Source organism: Artemia sp. Qi Xiang Cuo, chromosome 16 (genome assembly GCF_049724085.1).
Source record: "Artemia sp. Qi Xiang Cuo chromosome 16, ASM4972408v1, whole genome shotgun sequence".
NCBI classification, from domain to species: domain Eukaryota; kingdom Metazoa; phylum Arthropoda; class Branchiopoda; order Anostraca; family Artemiidae; genus Artemia; species Artemia sp. Qi Xiang Cuo.
The window spans coordinates 40,496,910-40,521,796 of NC_142809.1; the positions used below are offsets into that span (position 1 = coordinate 40,496,910).

General features: G+C 37.8%; 1 protein-coding gene across 1 annotated transcript in view; it reads right to left on the reverse strand.

Annotated features, from left to right (window-relative positions):
• Window positions 1-1,514: 1,514 nt before the first annotated feature.
• Window positions 1,515-24,887, reverse strand: part of LOC148942904 (BLOC-1-related complex subunit 8 homolog) — a 61,323-nt gene continuing 37,950 nt past the window's right edge. The window contains exons 4-5 of the mRNA XM_089102242.1: window positions 18,759-18,866; window positions 1,515-1,741 (exon numbers count right to left, since the gene is read on the reverse strand). Of these exons, the coding sequence (XP_088958368.1) occupies window positions 1,612-1,741; window positions 18,759-18,866 (238 nt within the window). The 3' untranslated portion in view covers window positions 1,515-1,611. The remainder of the gene's footprint in view (window positions 1,742-18,758; window positions 18,867-24,887) is intronic.

Here is a 24,887-nt window from a genome sequence, read left to right on the forward strand (position 1 = left end):
ACAAGAGTTGTTTAATTAGAACAATAAGAAGCTTTTAAAAGTACTAAAAAGCTTTGTCTTGCTTGCAATCACATCACTTACAATAGTTCTCAAAAATGGTATTCTACGGGAAGCACCAATAAATTACCAGGAGCCCACCACAGTGGGGGTGAGTCGATGTGGATAACCCCATCTCGAGACAAGGTTTTGGTCTTTACAGGCAACCCCAAGGCAGAGCCGTTCCTAGGGTTGGTGGTTCCCGGGGGAAATTAATTACAGTGCCCCTCCCAACTCAAAGATAAGCAAAAAAAAAAACCGAAGTGAAGGAAGGGGCAGCCCCCTCTTATACCGAAAAATTTCTTTCAGGTGAAAAACTTGCTTTTTCTATTTAATATCCAATATAAAAAATTATACAATTAACAAAACAAAATTTGATCAGAGGGAGGATTTCGAATTTATTCCTTGTTTTTTGAAAAGATATAGGGCTCTGTTTTCACAATATCTTTGTCCTTCCGATGTGAACAATGATTTTTTTTTTATTTGATTGCTGGAATTTATTTAACTGGCTTTTGTCGTAAGGTTTATTATAGTTTTAATAGATAAAACCAAAAGTTTGTAAATAAATCAGAATAGGGATAGGGTGAAAAAGGTCCAGAAGAACATTCAATAAAATCCATATAGGCAATTAAGCTGTGTCAGAAGACAAATTAAGGTAACTACTTTTCATTTTTTAAGATCTTATCCCATAGAGTATGGGTAACTAACAAAAGTGGAAATTGACATTTCGCAGCATTTTTTCAGTATAAGGAAAAATTCGTATAATTCGCAAAATCAGTGCACCCGGCTGACTGACCGTATTTCAAAGAGCAGGCTATACGAAAAATGTGGTTCAATACCGTTCTCTAAGGCTATAATGAAAGAAAGGTTGAGGTGGCTAGGGCACGTTGTGTGGATGAAGGATGACGAATTGCCGAAGATTGTACTTTTCGGCCAACCGTCTAGGGCCAAACAGAAAGCATGTCGTCCTCGTCAGGGGTTGGAGGACCTCATAAAGAAAGATTTAAAGGAAATGGGAACTTCGTGGGCGGGTGTAAAAAGGAGGGTTTGAATAGATTGGGATGGAGGAGGAGCGTCCGTAGCTGTGTTGACCTTAGGCGGTTTGGTGCTGCGGTGAGTTGTTAGTAGTAGTAGTAATAAGGTCTGATCTTAGCTTCGAAAAAAAAAATAGTTATGAAGCTTCAAAACATGCCAAAGCTAGATGGCGTTGATATTTTTTGTCGATACTAGCTCCAGTTCCCCCTCTTGTAAGTTGGTCATTTTCTTTTTATCTGAGCATCAAAGCAATCCGATTGAACCTTATTTCGCTCGTAAATTTACTCAAAAGTTTCTCCGTGTTTTTAACTTAAAAAAGAATAAAACGTCAACAACTCGTAGTTTTTGTCGATACCCCCCTCCCCCCCCCCTACCAGAACAAAATTCTGGATACGGCCCTGCATGTTGTGAAGGATTGATGGATTTGTCGTCTGAATGGTTGATTAAACAAACCTGTTTGATTTAATGAAAACATAAAACAAAGGACATAAATAAGCAGGAACTGAATAACATATTCTAATTGTAACAAGCGATGAATCACTATTGTTTGAGCGTTCCTGGGGGCATACTGACAGGTCTTCCGGTTCTTTCTCTATTGACCTCGTTTCCTGAGCTTGAAATTTGAGAGGAAAACCTTTTGTAGACAGATGTTGACTTTTTGCTCCTTAGCCTGTAAAAGAGAAACCGTTAACAACTCAGTTTCCATTTATAAAAAGACGTATAGATGTCAATTAAGGAAAATGATATTAACTTAAGGCAAAGTGAAACAGAAAGCACGAAGCTCAGCAGATCTGAAGATGTTAGCCACATAATGCTTAGATTAAAGCGAAGTTTTTTTCTAAAGATACGAACTTCTGACAAGCGGAAATGACCACCCGACGTCGCTATGTGAGTGCCAGATGGCACGTCTGATTGAAAGTAAAATTCTTTAAAAATCTTAGAAAATTTCTTGAAGAAAGATTCATATGTAGTACTTATTAATAATAGAACAACATTTATACATCTTTCTTCGCACTGATAAGCTGATATTTCAAACTGAAGCTTTTATTGATTTTAGGCAAAACAACAATGGCCGAAAAAAGAACTTTCAAACCCTAGTTCGAAACAGAAGTGAACCGACTATTTGTGAATATGATTTTTTTTTTTTTTTTTTTTTTTTTTTTTTTTTTTTTTTTTTTTTTTTATCGGCAATAGGAAATCTGGACGGTAAGCTAAATTTCATTCCCACCAGAGCCTAGCTTAACATAATTATCTGGTAATTCCTTGTCAAGAAAGAATTACTCCTGTCATCTAAATTCGCATGACCGCTACGCAAACTACTCATTGCTAAATTATAAGTAAAGAGCAGCCCATGGTACTCCTGGTACTTGAAATTTTTTTCTCTACTCTGATTATAGACAAAAAATGCCTAGATATGTCTACATAATTATGACATAATATATGTAACATAATTATCTGGTAGTTCCTTGTCAAGAAAGAATTACTCCTGTAATCTAAATTTGCATGACCGCTACGCAAACTGCTCATTGCTATAAATTATAAGTAAAGAGCAGCCCATGGTACTCCTGGTACTTGAAAATTTTTTCTCTACTCTGATTATAGACAAAAAATGCCTAGATATGTCTCATAATGGACAAAAAGGTCACTTGCGACCTTTAGGTAAAAGTGTAACAAACGGTAATCCCTCAAATATGTCTAGACATTAACTCGCTGATCCTACCAACCCCTCCTAGTCTATCGATGAGCGCTCTAGCTAGCGTTTATATCCCCCTCGATCGTCGACTAGTAAAAAGCTAACTGTATCTCATTATTGTTATAAGACTTAAGGGGTAAAACGAATAGCCATGGAAACTTGGGAGAGGGCGATCTATTCAACCAGAAAATAGAAGCTTGTTGAAATCAGAGTCATGTAAGGGTTTTCGATATCCGTAATCGGAGGAACCTCAATAGGGTTCTTGAGCTTCTGCCCTCTCGAACTTCCCCAGCCCATGCTAGCTAACGGTCATGCGTCAATCCTAAAACTCGGTCGCTTGCCTTAGACTCTAGGCGGGCGTGCCTCTCCAAAAGCAAATACATAAGCATTTTCAAATCAACCGAGTCCGTTGATTTTTGAATTAAAATCAACTTCATGGAAGTGATGAAAAACTGAGAGCCATGGCTAATTAGAGTAAAGCCAAGACAGATTGTCTCTGTGAGATGCAAAGTTGGCATACATTTTTCAGTACTGCATAAAAATGATTAATTTTACTTGTTGATAGGTAGTCTAAATCCATCCTAGGGCAAAACTAAGGTAGACAGACATAGAGTAAGGGTAATTCAAATAGTCTAATCTGTTCTGTGATTCATTTGAAGGCAATTGGAGGCCCCCAAAAAATGAGCTAGCATGAAGAACCCATACTAGTTAAGTTTTGACTTTTGAAGCAAAAACTATTTTTTTTTTCTAAATTGTGTTAATCATCAGAAACTGAGAGTTCTTATACAGAGGTCTTTGATAGTTCTACTCCACTAAGCTGATCCATAGCTTTTTGGCCTTGTTGGGGACTACAATTTATGGCGCAAAAATGGCCGAGAATGACACCCTGCTTTTACATGATCTCTTTTGTCACTTAAAAAGTGTTCTGTCTTAAAATCTTCAAAAAGAAATACAAATAAAAATACCAATCAAGTTTACAGGAACAAAAACACAAAAGACTTCTTAGAATAAATACATAGTTTTATTATTTTAAAAGGACATTTATATCCTCGCTATTTCTTCTTTTAATTCTATTTCATTCAAGATTCTAGAAAATTGATACCTAAAAGAAATACTTTCAATTTCAACCTTGAAACCAACCTTGGGTAACTTTGGAAACAATATGTTTATTTTTTAGTAAAGTGCGAATTACCAAGAAAGAAGATAATTCATTCGAGGCTATTGTCGACGTTTCCGTTGCCGGATCATTTTTATAGCGCCAGGTAAAAAGCCTGTCGCCCAACCCTCCTCCTTCCTCCTGGCTTGGGACGTAATTATCACGTCAATGAGGCCGATAACAGGGAAATAGAGACGAGAACGGGCCTGCCTATCATTACAGCTGTTCTAAGGAAGAAGAGGCAGACATATTTAGGATAAGTCTTCCGGATGAAAGAAGACTCTCCTTCCTCGGAGTCTTCAATTGCAAAGCAGACGGCGGCAGAAGACGAGGTCGTCCAATGAACACCTTGTGGCATACTTTCGACCGAGATATGAGGAAGGCTGAGGCCTTATTAGCACCTGAATGGGAAGACATTATTGCTACAGCACTGCTTCAGAATGACTGGAGAGGCTTATTCGACGCCCTATGCAGTATACTACTACTAACAACTCACCGCAGCACCAAAGCGCTTGAGGCCAACACAGCTACGCACGCTCCCCCTTCATCCTAGTCTATTCCAAGCCTCCCTCTTTACACCCTCCCAGGAAATTCCCTTTTCCCTTAAAGCTTTCTTTACGACATCCTCCAACCCCAAACGCTGACAACCTGGTTTCCGTTTAACCCTATACGGTTGGCCAAAAAGGACAATCTTCCGCAATTTATCATCCTTCGTCCGCAGAACGTGCCCTAGCCATCTCAACCTTTCTCTCATTATAGCCCTAGAAAGCGGGATTGGACCACACTTTTTGTACAGCCTACTTTTTGAAATACGGTCAGTCAGCCAGGTATCCAAAACAATCCGTAGGCAATTTCCCTGAAAAACATCTAGCAAATCTTCGTCCGTTTTTAGGAGGGCCCATGCTTCAGAACCATATTTCACCACTGTCATCATGTAGCTTCCAATATTCTAATCTTGGTTCGCAGACTTACCTTCCTATTCTTCCAAACCCTTTTCTACTTTGAAAAAACACCCTGAGTCTTGGCTATTCTACTTTTAACATCTTCACTGCTCCCACCGTCTTTACTAATAATATTACCTATATAAGTGAATCAATCTTTTTGTTACCCAATGTCACCTTTTGATCTTCACTTATTCGTAGCCTTAGCGACATAGTCTTCTTAACATTAATTTTCAAACCTATTCTAGCACCATGCACTCGCAAAACCTCCAAAAGTTCGTTCATATTGCTCACACTTTCATCTAGGATGCTTAAATCATCAGCATGATCTCAGTCCAGGAAAGCTTTCTTCCCAATTTGATTTTGTGTTCTCCCATTGCCTTTCCTGTGCTCCTTGAGACAAAGTCCATCAAAATGATCCATATAAAGGGGGATAGAATACAACCCTGCTTAACTCCTGATTTAATACTCCTAATTTCAGAGGTTTTTGGTTTATCTTTTCTTTTTCCTTATATTTTTTATTTTTATTTTTGGTGGATATGAAATATAGGTAATAGTAGCTAGCCTTCCTTTCGAGCTCAGCTCCCTGTTTGCCTTATTCAGTTATTTATGTCTGTTTATTCTGTGTGAAATAAAAAATCTCGAATACGAAACCAGCTGCTAACCTCATTCCTACCTTAACCACAGCAGTATTATTCTCGTACACAGCACTAATCACTTTCATGTATTCGTCTGGTATACCATACAAGGATGAGACCTTCGTTAAAGCTCTTCTATCAAAAGAATCAAACGCTTGCTCATAATCTTTAAAACTGAAGCCTAAAGGTGCTTGATAACTCAGGCACTTCTCAGTTATTAAACTAAGAGTAAAAATTTGATCGACATATCCTCTACCTTTCCTAAAACCGCGCTATTCTTCTCTTAAAACTTTATCTGCAGCATCTCTCAGTCTAAAAAGTATAATACTACTAAGTAATTTCCTACCTACAGAGACCAGGCTAATGCCTCTATAATTACCACACTCACTCTTATCACCTTTCTTATACAGTGGTTTAATTATGACCAAACCCCGTTTTGTTATAACTATATTGTTATACCTACGAAATTAAAGCAGTCTGTAGCCATTACTGTTTTCTTTTTCTGTACCAAAGTTACCCAGGCTGTATTCACACTTTTTTCAAAAAAAGGCCCTTTTTTGATAAGGGAACCAGAGATAAGCTTGCATGTGAGAAACCATCATGCGTCGCTTTTCTTTCTTTCCCTCTGATTCACGCGCGTAGAATTGGTAACAGATTAGAAATTCAGGGATTTCCAGTCTTTCCAATAGTTGTCAATTGTATCTGCTTGTCAGTTGTATGGATTACACCTATATATCTCCGAATACATATTGGTAAAATATTCTTAGGGTAGGGGCACAACGGACAGACCAGTTTCGACGATTAAAACTGACACATGGGAATATCTTGGGAGCTTACACTTTTTGCCAACAAACTAGTCATGTCGGGAAAATCAGAATTTTCTCTTCGAGATTTCTGAAGATCAAGTCTGTCCAGAAATATTTTGTTACACTTCTACAACTACTACTACTAACAACTCACCGCAGCACCAAGCCGCCTGAGGCCAACACAGCTACGCACGCTCCTCCTCCACCCCAATCTATTCAAGGCCTCCCTTTTTACACCAGCCCACGAAGTTCCTATTTCCTTTAAATCTTTCTTTATGACGTCCTCCCACCCCAGACGAGGACGACCTGCTTTCCGTTTAGCCCTAGACGGTTGGCCGAAAAGAATAGTCTTCGGCAATCTGTCATTCTTCATCCACATAACGTGGCCTAGCCACCTCAAACTTTCTTTCATTATAGCCCTAGAGAGCGGCATTGAACCACGTTTGTCGTATAGCATATTGTTCGAAATACGGTCAGTCAGCCGGGTGCCCAGAACAGTCCTTAAGCAATTTCTCTGGGAAACATCTAGCAAATCTTCATCTGCTTTTCGGAGCGTCCATGCTTCAGAGCCATATTTGACCACTGTCATCACTGTAGCTTCTAATATTCTAATCTTGGTTTACAGACTTATCTTCCTATTCTTCCAGACTTTTTTTAACTGTGAAAAAACACCCTGAGCCTCGGCTGTTCTATATTAAACATCTTCACTGCTCCCACCATCTTTACTAATAATGCTACCAAGGTAAGTGAAGCTGCCCACCTGATCAATCCTTTCATTACCCAACATCACCTTTTCATCTTCACTTATTCCTAGTCTTAGTGACTTAGTCTTCCTAACATTAATTTTCAAACCAATTCTAGCACCCTGAATCGCAAAACCTCTAAAACTTCATTCATTTTGCTCAAACTTTCATCTAGGATGCTTAAATCATCAGCATAATCCAATTCCAGGAGACTTTTTCCTCCCCATTTGATTCCATGGTCTCCCATTGCCTTTCCTGTGCTACTTAAAAAAAAGGTCCACCAAAATAATCCATACAAAGGGAACACAACCCTGCTTAACTCCTGATTTAATACAAAACCAGCTGCTAACCTCATTTCCTACCTTAACCGCATCAGTGTTATTCTCGTACATAGCACTAATCACTTTAATGTATTTGTCTGGTATACCATACAGAGATAAAACCTTTGCTGAAGCTCTTCTATCAACAGAATCGAACGCTTGCTCATAATCTATAAAACTGAGGACCAAAGGTGTTTGAAAACTCAGGCACTTCTCAATTATTAGCCTAAGAGTGAAAATTTGGTCGACACATCCTCTACCTTTTCTAAAACCGCACTGCTCTTCTCTCAAAACTTTGTCTACGGCATCTCTCAGTCTAAAAAGTATCATATTACTAAGTAATTTACTACCTACAGAGACCAGACTAATGCCTCGATAATTACCACATTCACTTTTATCACCTTTTATCACTTTTATCACTGTTACACTTCGAAATTCCAAAACCTTCCAAATTATCTGTGTAGTTATTACAGCTTGCAGACCGATATTAAGAATCAAATACAGCTGTATAACATTCTTTCTGATTGCAACGGGAAATCAGCCACAACCCGCAGGTGACACAACGGCACCATCGGAGTTTCATCACGAAGTTGTGATTCCACGCTTGACGGTGACTAAGGGGCTGTTCCAACCTTCCTCCAACCAGGAGAATTTTGGTTACTTTTGTAAATGGTGTCACGAATTATTGTGCTAAGGACACTCATGGTAAACTTTGGTAGCTTAAAAATGGAAATAGTAAAAGGGGAGAACAACTGCGATAATAAATATACTTGGCTTGCGCGTGATATTTATAACGTGGAGGGTTTCGTTACAATAAAAAATTCGCTACAACAAAATTTCAGCCAAAATACAAACAAATCAAATCTCGATGTCTATGGGAGGAGGGGGTGACTACCACACCTGACTTCTAGATTTCTCACTGGGTGGTATGGGTCAAAAATGAGCTAAGTCATAATTCAGTGTAAAGAAAAGGACCAAGCTGCATTTAGTCCTCCTCAGTCTTCAGCTTTTGAGTCGAAAGGTAGGCATGTAGCACCTTTTTTTAAATTTGAAACTGTAATAATCTCAAACTGTATGAATGGAGATACAAATTGGGCACGCGACCCCCCCCCCCCAAAAAAAAAGCTCCCTTCTTTTGTCACCAATTTTTTAGCAAAAAGACAGACATATGGCCCGTGCGTTGGAGTGGAGTTATATGAGGCTTTCAATCTTTAATATTGAAGGCGAAAAGTGAGCCTTTGGTTCCTCCAACATCTTCACATATCTCATCCTCAACGTTTTAGCAAAAGGAGGAACATCTCAGGTCTTATGTGAAGTGGGATCATAGAATGGACTCTTGACCCCTCGGACTGTATCCATCACCAACTGCAAGTTTTCTAGCAGAAAAGTAAGCTTGAGGCACTTTGTTTGTATCAAAATCATGAAAGTGTTTTCAACCTATATGATCGGAAGCAGTAAGTGGGCCCAAGGACCCTCCAAAACTACCCTTACCGCTAACTTTTCAGCCAAGAAATGGGCAGATTTTTTCTCCGATCGGCTTGAAACTTTAGGCCATTTTGGGCCAATAGAGAATGAGAAAGCCAATTTTAGGAAACCTATGTTTCCTAAAATTCTATGTTTCACATCTTCTATGTTTTTGAAAACTACTCAGTTCCAATATAAAAATTATAGGGCTAGTATTTGGGCCTAGGGGCCGGATTTTCAGAGGTATATCCCTCTCTCAAGCCCCATACACCTTCGGTACAAAAGTGTGATCCACTTAAATTTTGCGGGTACATATCAAAAGTCAAGGAGACTTTACTAATGAAATTTTAAACCGCTGGTTTTGTCGGCCCAGGCACTAGCAGACTTCAAAATTTCAAATAGTCGGGAATTAATCGAAGTGTAAAATATTGGACCCTATTGGCACCTGGATAAACGGGTCCGTGACTTAAGATTTTTTGGGAAAAAGCCTTCTTGACTGTAGGTACCTTTCCGTCAAACTTTAGCACCTACGAGGAAGTTTTATGGGGTGGGGAAGAGGGCACACTTCCCCCGCAGAAATTTTAAAAGCACAAAATCTCAAATAAAATAATTAACGGTTATAATCATTTTGTAATTTTTGAAATTTTATTTTTATTAAAATGAAGTAGAGGGCACATTTGCCAGTAGGTATAAGCAAATTGAATCTAAAATTTGCATTTCCGCATATCTTCATCACCGTTCCTTGAAAATAAAAGCAAGTAGACCGAACTTAATTATTTTAATTTTTCATATATATATATATATATATATATATATATATATATATATATATATATATATATATATATATATATATATATATATATATATATGTATTCAAACCTGTTCGTATTTTATATGATAATTAATAATTTTACAAAGGCTTTAGTAAGAAAAGTCAAAAAGAAATAAATGGAAAATGTTGTTACTAAATGATAAATTTGTTAAAAATTGGGAAATTTTGGGAGACAGGGGAGGGGGGCGCTAATCAAGGTTTCACCCCAGGTGCGAGAGAGGCCAGAACGGCCACTGCGGCACCTTGAATTTTTTGTGGACACATCCCCGGCTAGCTACCACTGAAGGTGCCAATCTCAGGCGATCAATAAAAAAAAAAAAAATTATGTCACAACTCTTGTCTACCATCCTACACTACATGGTTTGAACTTGATGTTTAATTTAGAACAATAAAAAAAAACTTCTCCCTCGAAATAAGTTTTTTAAAGAAAAATATATAGGCTATATTAAATCATAAATTAGGAGAAATATAGTTGAATAATTTTTCAAGCGTAACAACTACCATATATCACCATCAATAAATAAATTAAAACCAAAATGGACACAAATTATAATAAATAACCAAGTCAAGCTCAAAGCAACCGGAAACTAAGAGGAGTAAAGCTGAGGCCTCCTGTGCTTTCTAAAGACCAGAACATAATTTGCACTTGTTCCTGGGAAATTGCTCATAAATCTTTTTGGCAGCCTTAATGCACATAAGAGTGTTTAGATTTAGCTCAATATCCCCCTAAATATTCCCTGGAAGTTTCACCATAATATCCTTAACCTCAGTAGAACTAGTAGTGGTAGCAGTCGTAATAGTAGGAATTATAGTGATAATATACATATAGTGAATGAATGAATGGTACTGCAAGCAAACTCTCACAACATATATGTTACGGTGAATGTCCATAAATTGGTTAATGTCGACATTCGCCGGTGAATGTCCGAAATACCTTTTTTTTCTCCTTGGATTTAGTCAGGGTTGTCAGTCAATTTTTCAATGTAATGCAAGGTTTGATGATGGGAGGTAAGGTTAGATTAGATTAGGTTTGGTTAGACGAGGTTAGGTTAGCTGAATTTTGGTTTTTAACCCATTGCTGATATTTAGAACCAAATTTAACCTAATTTAACCTAACCTAACCTAATCTAAACTAACATGATCTAATCTAGCCTAACTTTAACTTTTACCGTCATAGGTTGCGTAAGCCTGAAAGAGGTGACTCGCAAAGCTAATTGATTCGAAGCAAAGAAAAAGGAATTTCGATTATTCACCGGTGAATGTCAATATTAACTAGATTTCGGATATTCACCGTAACAAAAACATAAGTACGTAAGTACCCAAACATAAGTACATAAGTAAAATGTAAGTAACATACTTAAAAAGTCAGTAACATAAGTAAAATGATAAAAGTGAGTCCATAAGTACAAACAAAAGTACATTATAAAAACATACAGCGATGAACCCAACTAGCCTGTCAAGTAAGAATGAAACAACCAAACTAAGACATTAGCAATTCACATGACAAATTAACATGATATAATGCAATTTTCATTTATTTATAATTTAAACAAATGCTGGCACAAAACTCTTTCTTTAACGTTCAGTTCTTGCATTAGTAAGATTTAGAATCGGGATTTTTGTAGTTTTGATAAACGGGGCTTTTGGGGGCAATGAAGGGCTGGGAGTATACATTGAAAGTGTAAGTTACAAAGCAGATTATTTCCGAAATCAGTACAAAGAGTAACACGTCGGGCTGCCAAGATAGGGAGAAGGAATTCCTTGAGGAGGAGAATGTAAAGTACTTTGCAATGACCGTAAATAATTCTCATGGCTTTTGGTAAATTCAATATCCCCCTCAACATGCTCTTGGTCAATTGATCGCCCCCCCTCATCCTTCTAAGAAATTTCTAATTTAATACTCTCAGTCATTTGCACTGAGGGCTGTGGGGAGTTGATATCCAGAATATCCCAAGGGACAAAGTTACTACACCTTTCAGCTATGCTGAACAAAATGACTATCTCAAAATTTTGATTGGATGTGTTAGGAAATTTAATGGGCTTGGGAGGGGTTGCTTGCTCTCTAACAACTTTGGACTCTTAAAAGGGATACTAGAACTTTCAATCAAATGAGCTCCTTCAGAGATTTTCTACGATACTACAACTACTACTAACAACTCACCGCAGCACCAAGCCGCCTGAGGCCAACATAGTTACGAACGCTCCTCCTCCATCCCAATCTATTCAAGGCCTCCCTTTTTACACCCTCCCATGAAGTTCCCATTTCCTTTAAATCTTTCTTTATGACGTCCTCCCACCCCAGACGGGGACGACCTGCTTTCTGTTTAGCCCTAGACGGTTGGCCGTCTAGAACAATCTTCGGCAATCTGTAATCCTTCATCCGCACAACGTGGCCTAGCCACCTCAACCTTTCTTTCATTATAGCCCTAGAGAGCGGTATTGAACCACATTTTTCGTACAGCCTTTTGTTTGAAATACGGTCAGTCAACCGGGTGCTCAGAAAAATCCTTAAGCAATTTCATAGGCAGCGCAATAGCGCTGCCTAAGTAAAAAAAGATGTGGGCACAGTGTATTATTTATTTTTGGTTCTTGGTCTTAGACCAGGGCACTTCGTATCGAAGAAGTTGTCTTAGAAACTTCGAAAAGGCGTCATTCGATTGGAAATTGGAGTAGCTTGTGCCATTATTAATAGTCAAAAGTGATTGGAAGGCAACTAACACCCCTTCCACGCCCACCATTTCCCCAAACACACCCAATCAAAATTTTGAGATAGCCATTTTGTTCAGCGTAGTTGATTTCCAGAAGAAATTATGTTTTTGAGGGACACTCCCCACAAAGCCCTCAGGGCAAGGGTTGTAAGTTATGCTCTGGGGGAATATAAGGTTTTTGTAGAAAGCTTTGTCGTAAAAACTTCAAAAAGGGCTCATTCGATTGGAAATTGAAAGGGATAGTGCCCTTTTTTATAGTTGAAAGTGATTGGAGGGCACCTAACTCCCCTCTCACGCCCACCTATTCCCCAAACATGTATAATTAAAATTTTGAGATAGTCATTTTGTTCAACGCAGTTGAATGTTCTGGATAGAAGGTCTTTGAGGCTGACACCCCCCCCCACATCCCTCAGGGCAAGGGTCGTAAGTTATGCCCTGGGGGCATATAAGGTTTTTTTTTATAGAAAGCGTTGTAGTAGAAACTTCATAAAGGGCTCATTTGATTGGAAACTGAAATGGCTATTGACCTTTTTAATAGTCGAAAGTGACTGGAGAGCAACTAACCCCCCTCTCACGCCCACCTTTCCCCCAAACAAATACAATCAGAGTTTTGAGATACCCATTTTGTGCAACTTAGTTAAAGGTTATATAAATTAGGTGTTTAAGGTTAATAACCCCCTCGGAGCCCCTAGGATGATGGTCGTAAGATATGCCCTGGGGGCATAAAAGGTTTTTATTGATAGCGATGCTGCCAAAGCTCCAGTGAAGGTTTATTCGATTTGATCTTTGATGGGCCCGTGCCCTTTTTAATAGCTAGAAACGATTAGAGGTTAACTATCACGTTTCTGACACCCACCATTTCCCCAAACACATCCAATCAAAATTTTGAGATAGCCATGTTGTTCGACGTAGTTAAAAAGTCTGGAAATTATGTTTTTGAGGATGACACTCTCCCCACAGCCCTCAGGGCAAGGGTTTTGTTATGCCCAGGGGTCATATTAGATTTTTTTTATAGAAAGTGTTGTCGTAGAAACTTCACAAAGGGTCCATTCGATTGGAAATTGAAAGGGCTAGTGCCTTTTTTAATAGTCAGAAGTGATTGGAGGGAAACTAACCCCCCTCTGACGCCCACCGTTTCCTCAAACACACCCAATCAAAATTTTAGATAGCAATTTTGATTTTTTCAAACAAAATTTTGATTTTGTTCAACGTAGTTGAAAGTTCTGGAAATTTGGTCTTTGAGGATGACACCCCCCCCCCCCCCCCCAGCCCATAGGGCAAGGGTTGTAAATTAAACCCTGGGTGTATAAGTGGCTTTTATAGAAAGGGATGTCGTAAAAACTTCAGGAGGGCGTCTTTGATTGGAAACTACGTGGTCTAGTGCCTTTTGTAATGGTCGAATGTGTCTAAAAAGCGCATATTGCGCTTCTTGCACTTGCCCCCCTCCACAACACATACAATTAAAATTTCGAGACGGGCGTTTTGTTTAACGTAATCGAATATCCCGGAAATAGGTCCTCAGGGGATGACAACCCCCCATTGCCTCCAGAGAAGGGTTTGTAAGTTACGCTCTGGGGGCATGTATGGTTTTTATAGAAAGTGTTGTCGTAGAAACTCAAAAAGGGCTCATTCGATTGGAAATTGAAAGGGCTAGTACCATTTTTAATAATCGAAAGTGATTGGAAAGCTTGACATTTTTACAGTACAGATCGATGTGGGTATAATGTCTTACTATTTTTTTCTTTTTTTTTTGTTTAGACTAGGGCACTTCGTATCGAAGGAGTTGTCTTAAAAATTTCGAAAAGGCTCATTCGATTGGAAATAGAAAGGACTAATGCACTTTTTAATTGTCGAAAGTGATTGGAGGGCAACTAGTCCCCCACCCACGCCCGCCCTCCCATTTGCTCTTTATGTTAAAAACTAAATGTTGCCTTGAGACTATTTCAAAATGCACCTTTACAGTACCGGTTCCCAAAAAGGTATCTGGGCTTAATCCGAAAAACGACTCAAGGTATAGTGTCCAATCTGTCAAGGCAGCAGTTGCTCTAGCGATGGAACGAAGTCAAAATAGAGTAAGTGTATCGAAGCTATCAAAGAAAGTAAACAGATTTTTTTGCGAATGGCATCAAGTTTTCTATTTCAGGTCAACAAGAGGAGATATGAAACTGAATTAAACAGTTCTATTTGTGTACAGGTTTTTAAAAGGGTGTCTGCTGTTATAAATTTCTGAAAATTTTTTCCAGCATACAAATAGCAGGCCAAACTATAAAGTCTTAAAAAAACGAAAAGACTTAAAGAATTATTTTCTTTTTCCCTGAAAAGACTATGTCAATATAAAACGAACAGAAATTAATTAAAAAAACTTTTTCCACAAAACAAGTTTTTCAAAGAAAAGTAAAGAACTCCATATAACCAAAAATGAGCAAAAACAAGATTAAACAATCTACCAAGCGTGAAACTACCCCAAATAAGCATCGATAAATAAATGAAACCCAAAACGAACAGAAATTACAATAAATAACCAAGTCAAACTCAAAACGAGCAGAAATTAACATGAGTAGGGCTCAAAACCTTTATGCCTTTCTAAGGCAAGAACATAATTTGTACTTTACTAAAAAAAAACACAAATGAATGTGCATTGTCAGTTTTATGTGTTGTAATTTCTGTTTGTTTTGGGTTTCATTTATTTATCGATGCTGATTTGTGGTAGTTTCACGCTTGGTAGATTATTTTATTGTATTTTTGCTCATTTTTGGTTAAATGGAGTTCTTTACTTTTCTTGGAAAAACTTATTTTGTAGAAAAAGTTTTTTTTAATTAATCTCTGGAAAACATCTTAAAACTGTCTCTGCTTTTCGAAGCGCCCATGCTTCAGAACCATATTTGACTACTGTCAACACTGTAGCTTATAATATTCTAATCTTGGGTTGCAGACTTATCTTCCTTTTCTTCCAAACTTTTTTTTAACTGTGAAAAAAAAACACCCTGAGTCTTGGCTATTCTACTTTTAACATCTTCACTGCTCCCACCATCTCCACCAACAATACTACCAAGGTAAGTGAAGCTGCCCACCTGATCAATCTTTTCATTGCCCAACGTCACCTTTTCATCTTCACTTATTCCTAACCTTAGTGACTTAGTCTCATCAGCATAATCTAAGTCCAGGAGATTTTTTCCTCCCCATTTTATTCCGTGGTCTCCCATTACCTTTCCTTTGCTCCTCAAGACAAAATCCATCAAAATAATCCATACAAATGGGGATAGAACACAACCCTGCTTAACTCCTGATTTAATATAAAACCAGCTGCCAACCTCATTTCCTACCTTAACTGTAGCAGTGTTATTCTCGTACATAGCACTTAATGTATTTGTTGGGTATACCATACAAGGATAAAACCTTTGCTAAAGCTCTTCTATCAACAGAATCGAACGTTATCGTTTTCTACGATAACCCCTTCTATACGAAGTGTCGTTGAGAAAAAAGAATGAAAAAAAGAATAAATTGTGCCCACATTGCTCTTTACTTAGACAGCGCAATCTAAACATTCCCTAAAGTTTCACCTTAGTACCATTAGCATTATTAGTTATAGCAATCGTATTAGTAGCATATACAAAGTACCCTTTGTTAGTTCAAAATCTGCCACACCATATCCTGAAAGTTCCAACTTAATAATATAAACCGTTCCTAAGATGTTGCTGTCACACTCTTTTTGATAATCAATATACTCATAGTTAGATTTGATCTATTTCAACATCCATCTAAACATTCCTTGAAAGCTTCACATGAATACCGTTAGCTGCATTAGTAGGAATAATTGTAGTAGTCACAGCATTAGTAGCAGTAAGCACATAGCCCCTTTTGTTTTCTTCAACATCCAACTCAACACACGCTGAAAGTTTCAACTTAATACCCTAAACCGGTCCTGGGGCATTGCTGATACGTTCTTTTGACAACTTGTATGACCATAGCGCGTTTTGATTTAGTTCAACACCGTTTCAACATTCCCCAACATTTTAGGCTTAATACCCTTAGCTTTAGTAGCAGTAATAGAAGTAGCAGTAGTGGTAGAAGTAATAGAAGGAGGATGAGGCAAATATTGCCCTTTGGTCAGTTCAATACCCCCCACAACAAGCGCAGAAAGTTCTATCTTCACTCGCCAAGATATTGTGATACACCTATTTGAAAACCTGCATACAGACACCGTTTTGTTGTCTTTGTTCAACTTTCCCCCTAAATATTCCCCGAAAACTTCACCGTCATACCCTTAGCCATAGTTGAAGGACTAGTAGTAGTACTAACAGTAATAATACTTGTACTAGTAGCATTAATACTACGCACATATTGGCTTTTGGTCATTGGAATATCCCCCTCATGAAGCCCTGGAATTTTCAACTTAATACAATAAGCCGTTGCTATGATATTGCCGATATGCATTTCTGATAACCTATATGTTCATAGTGTGTTTTAATTTAGTTCAACAACCTCCTCAACAGCCTTAGTAGTAGTTGCAATACAAGTAGTAGCTGGTGCAGCAGCAGTAGTAGTAGTAATATTAGTAGCAGCGTGCACATATTGCATTTTGGTCAATTGATTAGTTTATATCAGTTTATATTAGACCAGTTTAAGTGGCGTGATCACTCTAGAGTGTAAGTGGCGTGATCACTCTAGAATGTAGGTAGCGTGATCACTCAAGAGTGTAAGTGGCGTGATCACTCTAGAGTGTAAGTGGGGTGATCACTCTAGAGTGTAAGTGGCGTGATCACTCTAGAGTGTAAGTGGCGTCATCACTCTAGAGTGTAAGTGGCGCGATCACTCTAGAGTGTAAGTGGCGTGATTTCGGGTGACACGGACACCTGAATAGTAATGAACCATTCAGGTGTCCTATAAATTACACAATACAATTCTCGTGATTTTCAAAGATAATGACAAACTTTGTGGACAGTTAAGAGCACCTTAAATATATTAATAATTTCAATTCTTCATATCAATCCCCTAAAGCCCCGTCGTCTTAATTGGTGTAGTGGATTATTTGGTAGATAATAGTAGATATGATCCCTTGTTTTCGGGCAATAGCACCAATAAATAATTTAATAGTGGCAATAACGATTAAGTAAAACACTATTCTTTTTTTTATTCGTCCCAGTATTGAAGCACTACCTGGCTACGGGTTCAGAAAGGCAATTGGTTTGAGGAGATGATAGCCTGATGTTTTCCAATCTTCTTATAGTAGTGGTATTATAGTAGTAGGAACACAGGGTCTCTGATGAGGAAAGGTTTTACCATTAAGGGTGCCCTCGTCTTTGGAGAGATTTCAGACCCAATTAAGAGAGGTCTTAAGAACGTCTTCGCAATAAAATGACTTGTAAGGGTATAAAACAGGAATTTATGACCTTATGTGCCCTTATATACTTATATCTTCGTCTTCTTCCAGGTCATGAACAAGAATTAGTCTGATAGGGAATATTTGAACCCTTCGAAGCTGAATAAACCTAGATATTGCTTCCTCCTTGACTTCTCACTTTCGCTTTACTCCTTTCATAAGTCAAATGAACAAAGTTCTACCAAGGTTACGAGAATACCCTCATAACAAAAAGAACATTCTATCAGTAGTTAAGATTTTATCAATTTCAGTACTCGGTATAAGCAATAGTGAATTTTGTAGCCATTACATAATTGACGACGAAACCAAACTTTAATTTTTTGACGCCTCAATTATTCTTTTCTAGTTCTGGAATAAGGAAGATGAAAGGATCTCATAAACCTAATTACCTACGATAGAAATTTTGATTTTTGTGCCCTCTTCACAGGCTTTATCTTTACGGCGATTACACTCTTAGTTAATCAATTAATGGCTAAAAAGAAGTGAGTTTACACTTATCAAATGTTAGTTTCCGTAAAGGGTCATCAAATTTGGCCACCACAAAGGATGGCTCAGCCCCAAGACAAACCAATATTGCGATCACACAAGTTAGGGATTAGAATTGGCCATATTCCAGTTCAGCGTCATAATATAGATAAGTTCCAATTATTCCTTTTTTGCATCATGATCAATATTGGCTATATCACTTTCATTACTAATTTTCATCACTTGTATTACAACCAGATATGAATGTAATTAACCATTAAAAAGCGGTTATCCTTCAACAAAAAAATGAGGTTTCTTACCATGATTTACTGCAAAATGTAAAATATTGTATTGAACATTTTGCAATTATTTGTAATACTAAGGAGATGGAGGTGAGACAGCGAGATTAACCAGTAAGTGGCGCTATTTTTTCTGTTTTATGTTTTGCCACTAATATGTTTGCCATCGATGTATGTTTTGCTACTAAAAGTTTAATATTTACTTTCAAATAGTAGACAGAAGAGTAGATTACACTTACCTTTTCTTTTCTTCAAACAGGAGTTGCTGACGGAAAAAGATGGCATTCTTCAGATGTTCTTTTATGTTGGAAACAGTTTCTTCAGATTTTAATATCCCTTGAATTGCCCTGCAATTTTAAATAAGAAAAATCTGAATGAATTCAATAGTTAAAGAAATGGTAGTTGAGTCTCAGTCCATAACATCTCTAAGTAAGGCATAAGTTGTAAATCCTGAGGTTTACTAGCGCTTATGCAGTGTATGGTTTAATAACATATTTGTGAAAAAAAAGATACAGGATTCATTATCTTTTGATTTATTTAGGATTTTTTCTCTCGTTTTGGTGGTGAAAGAATCTAACTTCTACTAATAAATGGTTTGGAAATCTTGTATGTAAGTAATATTTAAAGCGAAATGAATAGTTCGTACATTTCTAATTTTTATTGAGCCTCGTTTAATTTAAAAACCATATCAACAAAAAAGAGAATTCGATCTGAACTGATGTCAACAGTAAAGCGATCGAATCGTCTCTATCAACAGTCTGAAGACATCAGGGACCTTATATTACTATACCCAATCTGTAGTTAAATTAAAAACAGAAAGCCAAGACTATTTAGATTTCCCATTGACAGAACGCATATGATTGACTATATTGATATTCTACAGTCCTTATCTCTTCCAAGATCTAAATACAAGGTGTGTTCTGCCCAAAAAGATCGCTTAAACTAACATTATTTGGTTGATGTTATATAGTTGATTGAGAACAATGTTTTAATAAAAATATTTGTGTATGATTAATGTATTTCCACGGTGATAGGGGTGCCCTATGGCGGAAGGGCACCCTGCAAAACCGGGAATGGTATTTTTTTGTGGTTTTGAATTTTTTTATGTAGTATACCTTGTCTTCATCAATTATGTTTGGCTACCCAATTGGTGTCTATAGTAAACTTAGGTTTTCGATCGACGTTTATAATTCCAATCCCAAAGCCTCATTTTTTTTATTTTTTTTTTTTTTTTTTTTTTTTTTTTTTTGTGCTAGACTTTGAAAATGTGTGTATAAAACTAATTATAATTTATTTTTATGTAGTTAATTATTTTAATGTCAATTCTGCCTCTTTCTCGCTTCTTAATAATTAGCCTAGATTCACACAGAAGATAATTTCTGAGATTTGCAATATTTATGAATTGGATCAGTGAACAATTTTAGATGCGAAGAGGTTCACGCAAGATTTCTACGTCACTTTTCTTTAAATGTCAATATTTGTTTCTTCCGTCGTTGTTGCTGTTGTTTGGGAAAATTAACAGGAATATTGGCTGTCTTTATTCCCTTTTTTCAACTCCATAAACCACTATAAAAAGCAATCAAAATTATTTAAATTGCCAACTTAACCGCCACAACAGCGAATATTGCTCATGTGCATCCCTAAAAGATAGCAATACAGAATCGAAGACAATTTGCATATAATTACGAGTAAAAGTTTGTTTGAGTGAAAAAAGTAAGTGTGCAATAAGGCAGCCAAATTGTTTGAATCTAGCGTCTAAATACCAATTTTCCTTAAAATCGATTTTTTCAAAATATTTTTTTATCTTTAAAAATGCATAGATTGGGAGGGGGAGATTAGTAGCCTCTGAAAAGCGTCCGATGCACCTCCTTAGAGATGTAAACGGCTGTGAAGAAGGTAAACTTTATTAGTTTTGCCATTAGCAAGCTCTGAAAAGAGCTCTGTTACAAAATCTTGCCTTCTTCTCTAAGTAAAGCTACAATACATTTATGAACGGCGAACATCTTAAATACCGTTTCAACAAACAAATCCTTCACAAAATAAACTGTAATACAGTTTGATTAATTAACGCGGAGATCAAGAAAGACTAGGCGAGATTCTCAACCTGACTGAATGTTTATTGTATTGATCTTATTCCTGCTCTATCTCTTGCAGAAAAATCGACAGTACCCATTAGGCGAATAAAATCTGGAATTGAAATCATATCTTCAAGATAGCTATACAACAACTCTGGTTTTCCTCTGCAGGCATCAAGTTCGAAACTAATTCATTATTACAAAGAATCTGATTATGTCTGCAATCAGGAAATTAAAGAAAAAAAGTCTGAAGATTATGATGCAATTTCTGCACCTCATCTGTCGTTGTGTGGGTGATTGTTTACTGACCACTTGGTCTGCCCTTGGCAAAATGGTATTCGATTCAGGAACATTACCATATTCTTTTTCGATTGACGTTTGACTCCTCTTCCTAAGCAAAATAAACATCCTTTTGGGTGTTTCGCCGCACAACAGTTGTAATTGTCTCTTGTAAAATATTTGAGAATTAGATACTTGAAGTGCTCCGGACTAAGTGCAGAGTAGGTTGGCTAAGCGCGGCCTCGCCTGGGGTGCGGTTATCCCTTCCTGCCTTAATACAGCTCTAATGGATTCAGTAGAAAGCAAAGTACCGCGGCAGCCACTGATGATGTAACTTGCACGTTTGATTCGTTTCTCCATGAGGATGTTATACTGGACATGGGTTTGACCGGTGTCAAACCCTTTATCCTCGTCCTGCTATTTGACATGTATAGAAATATCAAAGCAAGCTTAAAACGCCTTGACTAGATAATGAGTTCAATGGCTCATTGTATGGTTTCCTTCTCCTCTCGTGAGTTCAATGAGTTCAATGGCTCGTGGGAAAATCCTTCTCCCGGTGAAAAAAAGGGTAAGGCAAGATGCCATTTCGTCACCGATGGCATTTAATGCCATGGTTTTACCCCATTATCTGGACTTTAGACCATTTTTGGCGTATATTTTCAGCTATAAATGGACTGAACATACGCCCGGTCTGATGGAAAAACAAACAACAAACAGATATGTCTTACGTCATTACGGCATTATGAATCCTGAAGAAGCAATCGTAGCTCAGAGTGATCTTTATAATTTGTCAGTTTAGTTCCACCTCTGAGTTTTGATTCTTCACTTGTAGCTGATATATGCTGTTGGTTATTGTGTTTAGCATGTTGTTGTTATTAGAAAAATTAGTATTTTGCGCCTCTTTTTGTCTGTTTTGCGCTCCATCTGGTTTTTAATTGATGGGTCATAAATCCATCCATTGTAAACCAGAAAGGGTTTCCGGCAAGTAAATTAGCAGAAATTCGTGCAGGCTAGTGAAAGTTCTCTCCTTGTATGATCCAGACAAGCACACTAAAGTGATTAGTGTTATATACAAGAATAACTATTTCTGCGACCAAGGTCGGAAGGGAGGTTAGTAGTTTGTTCGGTTTGGAATCAGGAGTTAAGCAGGGATGTGGTCTATTCCTGTTTATATGGATTACTTTTATGGACTTTGTCCTAAGAAACACAGAAGAGTCTATAAATTGTGCTTCTTGGCCACCACCAAGGGCCAAAGGAAAAACAGGACGTTCACAAATAGGGTGGAAAGAGGTCATAAAAAATAATTAAAATGAACTGAATTGAGAAAGGACTACATTATATGGGCACAAATTTTCGATGTACTATTTGAAAACCTTCGAAAACCACTGATTGAATAAAGTTGGAGAATGTTATCTTAGGGTAATTCTATTGCTCTATGCTGGCATACACAAACAAACAGACAATCATACAATCCGAGACAGTGCTCTGGTGCCACCTAAGTCAAGAGTCATATGCCTGCCATTTATTTAGTTATGCCAGTTCGTGCAGAAGAGGTAGACGTAAAAATTTAGGAGGGGGCTCATTCAGTGCGATATCCCAAGTTAAAGGGGCCTATTTAACAGAAAAAAAAGGGTTGAAGGGTAACCAGCCCCCCTACCATCCCCTTTTTTGTTACCCGGCCCCCATAACATCCCAAGACATCCGATCAAAATTTTAAGATAGTAGTTTTGTCCAAAAGAGAGGGAAACTCAAACAAATATACCTACAGGGGTAGCAGGTTTTCACGGTCCCTGGGATAAGGGCCTTGAATAATGCAAACTGTCAATTGCTTATACAGAGGTTTTGTAATAAAAAAAAAAGAGGGACTGTATGTTGCTGAGTGTACGATTGGCTCGAAACTTTCAGGAGCCGTTCTCTGGGCCAAAACTGTCGAGTATTACTTTTTGGTAGATAGAGGGTGTTTAGCTGGCGCAAAAACGGGACAAGAATGTTTTGTCCCTGATGAGTTTTAAACTGGTGGCTAAAGTCCCTGGGCCAAAAGGAACTGACTGTACAAAAAATTTGTTCTGGGATGCGGTCTTCCCCCAAAGCGAAACCCAACAAAGGGCCAAAAAACTCTTTTTTTCGACAGCCATTTACAAGAAGATTGTAGGAACATGCAGTTGTAGAAACTTTGAAGAGGGCTCATTTGGTCGAAACTTGAAGTTCTAGTACCCGTTTAAAGGACCGAGAGTAATTAAGGTGCAACCAGCCTTCCTCTCGTATGCTTTGCCGCTAACCCCATCCCCTCGTAACCCCCATGATATTATATCAGATTTAGAGTTGGTATTTTTTTAGAAACATCGAAAGGTCTAAAAAGTATGCTTCCAGAGTCAACATCACCCCCACAACCCCGGGGCAAAGATCCTTTAATTATGTAAATTCCCCATTGTTCTCTGGTCTTAGATTTTCTTTCAGCTAAAATTTCTTAGGGATCGTTCGCTAGGCCAAGCTTTAGAGCTTCCCAAGAGTATACTCTGGAAACCACCAGCATACCTGGGTAAATCAAAAGACACTTTGTGCAACTAAGCTATCAGGGAGTGTTGAAGGAGGGTAACTGGACGTTGAATCATGGCTTGGGGGAAGAGGTTAGAGCTAATCAAAAGAAACTATGTCTATCCAGGTTATCAAGATACAATGTCTGTCGTATCATGGGAACGACTTAAGGAATGGAACTTTCAATTAGTATAAGAGAAGAAAGAGAGAAAGGAAGGGTAGGGGTACTTCTAATTTTGTGTTAGGAGGAGGGGCTAAATATGTTTTGCCTCATACCAACCTAATGTTTTTGCAGTATAAGCTAAATGGGGTATAAAATCTATTCTGAGTTAATTAGTGGGGTAAATCAAATGACTGTACGTGTTTTCTAGGTTACCCAAATAACATATCTGCAATATTTTTGGAACAACTCGGAAGATCAATTTGCCACTTCCAGCTTTAATTTTTTTGGTTGGGAGCCATATGCACCTTAAATCTTAGCCTGGAGGGGGCAGAGAAGGGCTAAATATAATATTTTGTATCAAATTTGCCAAGAAGTTGTGACACTTTAAGGCCCGGTGGAACTAGAATATGTTTACGGTGAAGCAGCGATGTAAATCGGAAGACACAATGTTTATCCAAGTAAAAAAGGAAGATATCTGTAACACCTTAAGAACAGCTTCGGAGATGGAGTTGAACCTTTCAGGAGGTGTTGGAGGTAAAGTAAATCTAAAATAATTTTGACTTAGGGAAGGGGGGCAGAGGTAAATTTCAAAAGCACTATTCACGTACCGGCTATCAAAATAACATATCTGCAGCATCTCATGGACAGCTTGGAAAATACAGCTGAAACTTTCAGGTACTGCTGTCGGAGGGGGGGGGGCAAGGAAGTTTTGAAATTTGTGTTGGGGGAGCGGACAAGGAGACTTAAGAAAAATATTTTTGTTAGAGACTTGAGACTTAAGTGGACCTCGAATCTTTTCTTAGGACGCGGAGGGTAAGGGCCAAATCTGTTCAAATTTTTGCATTACAAGCCCCTTTTGGACTAGACTCTTTTCCTGGTGAAGTAGCGATGTAGATCGAAATAAATCGCAGCTAGGTTATTAAAACAGTTTTTGCTTTCAATCCAACCACAAATTTTTGCACTGTAAGCCTCAATGGGTCCTATAATCGCCATTAAATAGCAAACTGAATCAAAAGACACCACAAGTTGCCATATGACTAAAAATGCACATTTACAACATCGTGAGAACAGCTTTGGGGGATCGAGTTGAAACTTTCAGGGAGTGTTGCAGGAGAGAGGGCCAAGTGGACCTAAAATCTTGCCTTAGGGAGGCATACAGAAAGGGTTTAAAGATTGGGTCTCCAATCTGTTTAAAATTGTTGGCACTATGAACCCTATTGGACTAGATTCTTTTCCTAGTGGAGTAGCAGTGCACGCCAAATATACCACGTGCACCAATGCTATCAAAACATTAATATGTATAATGTATATAAACA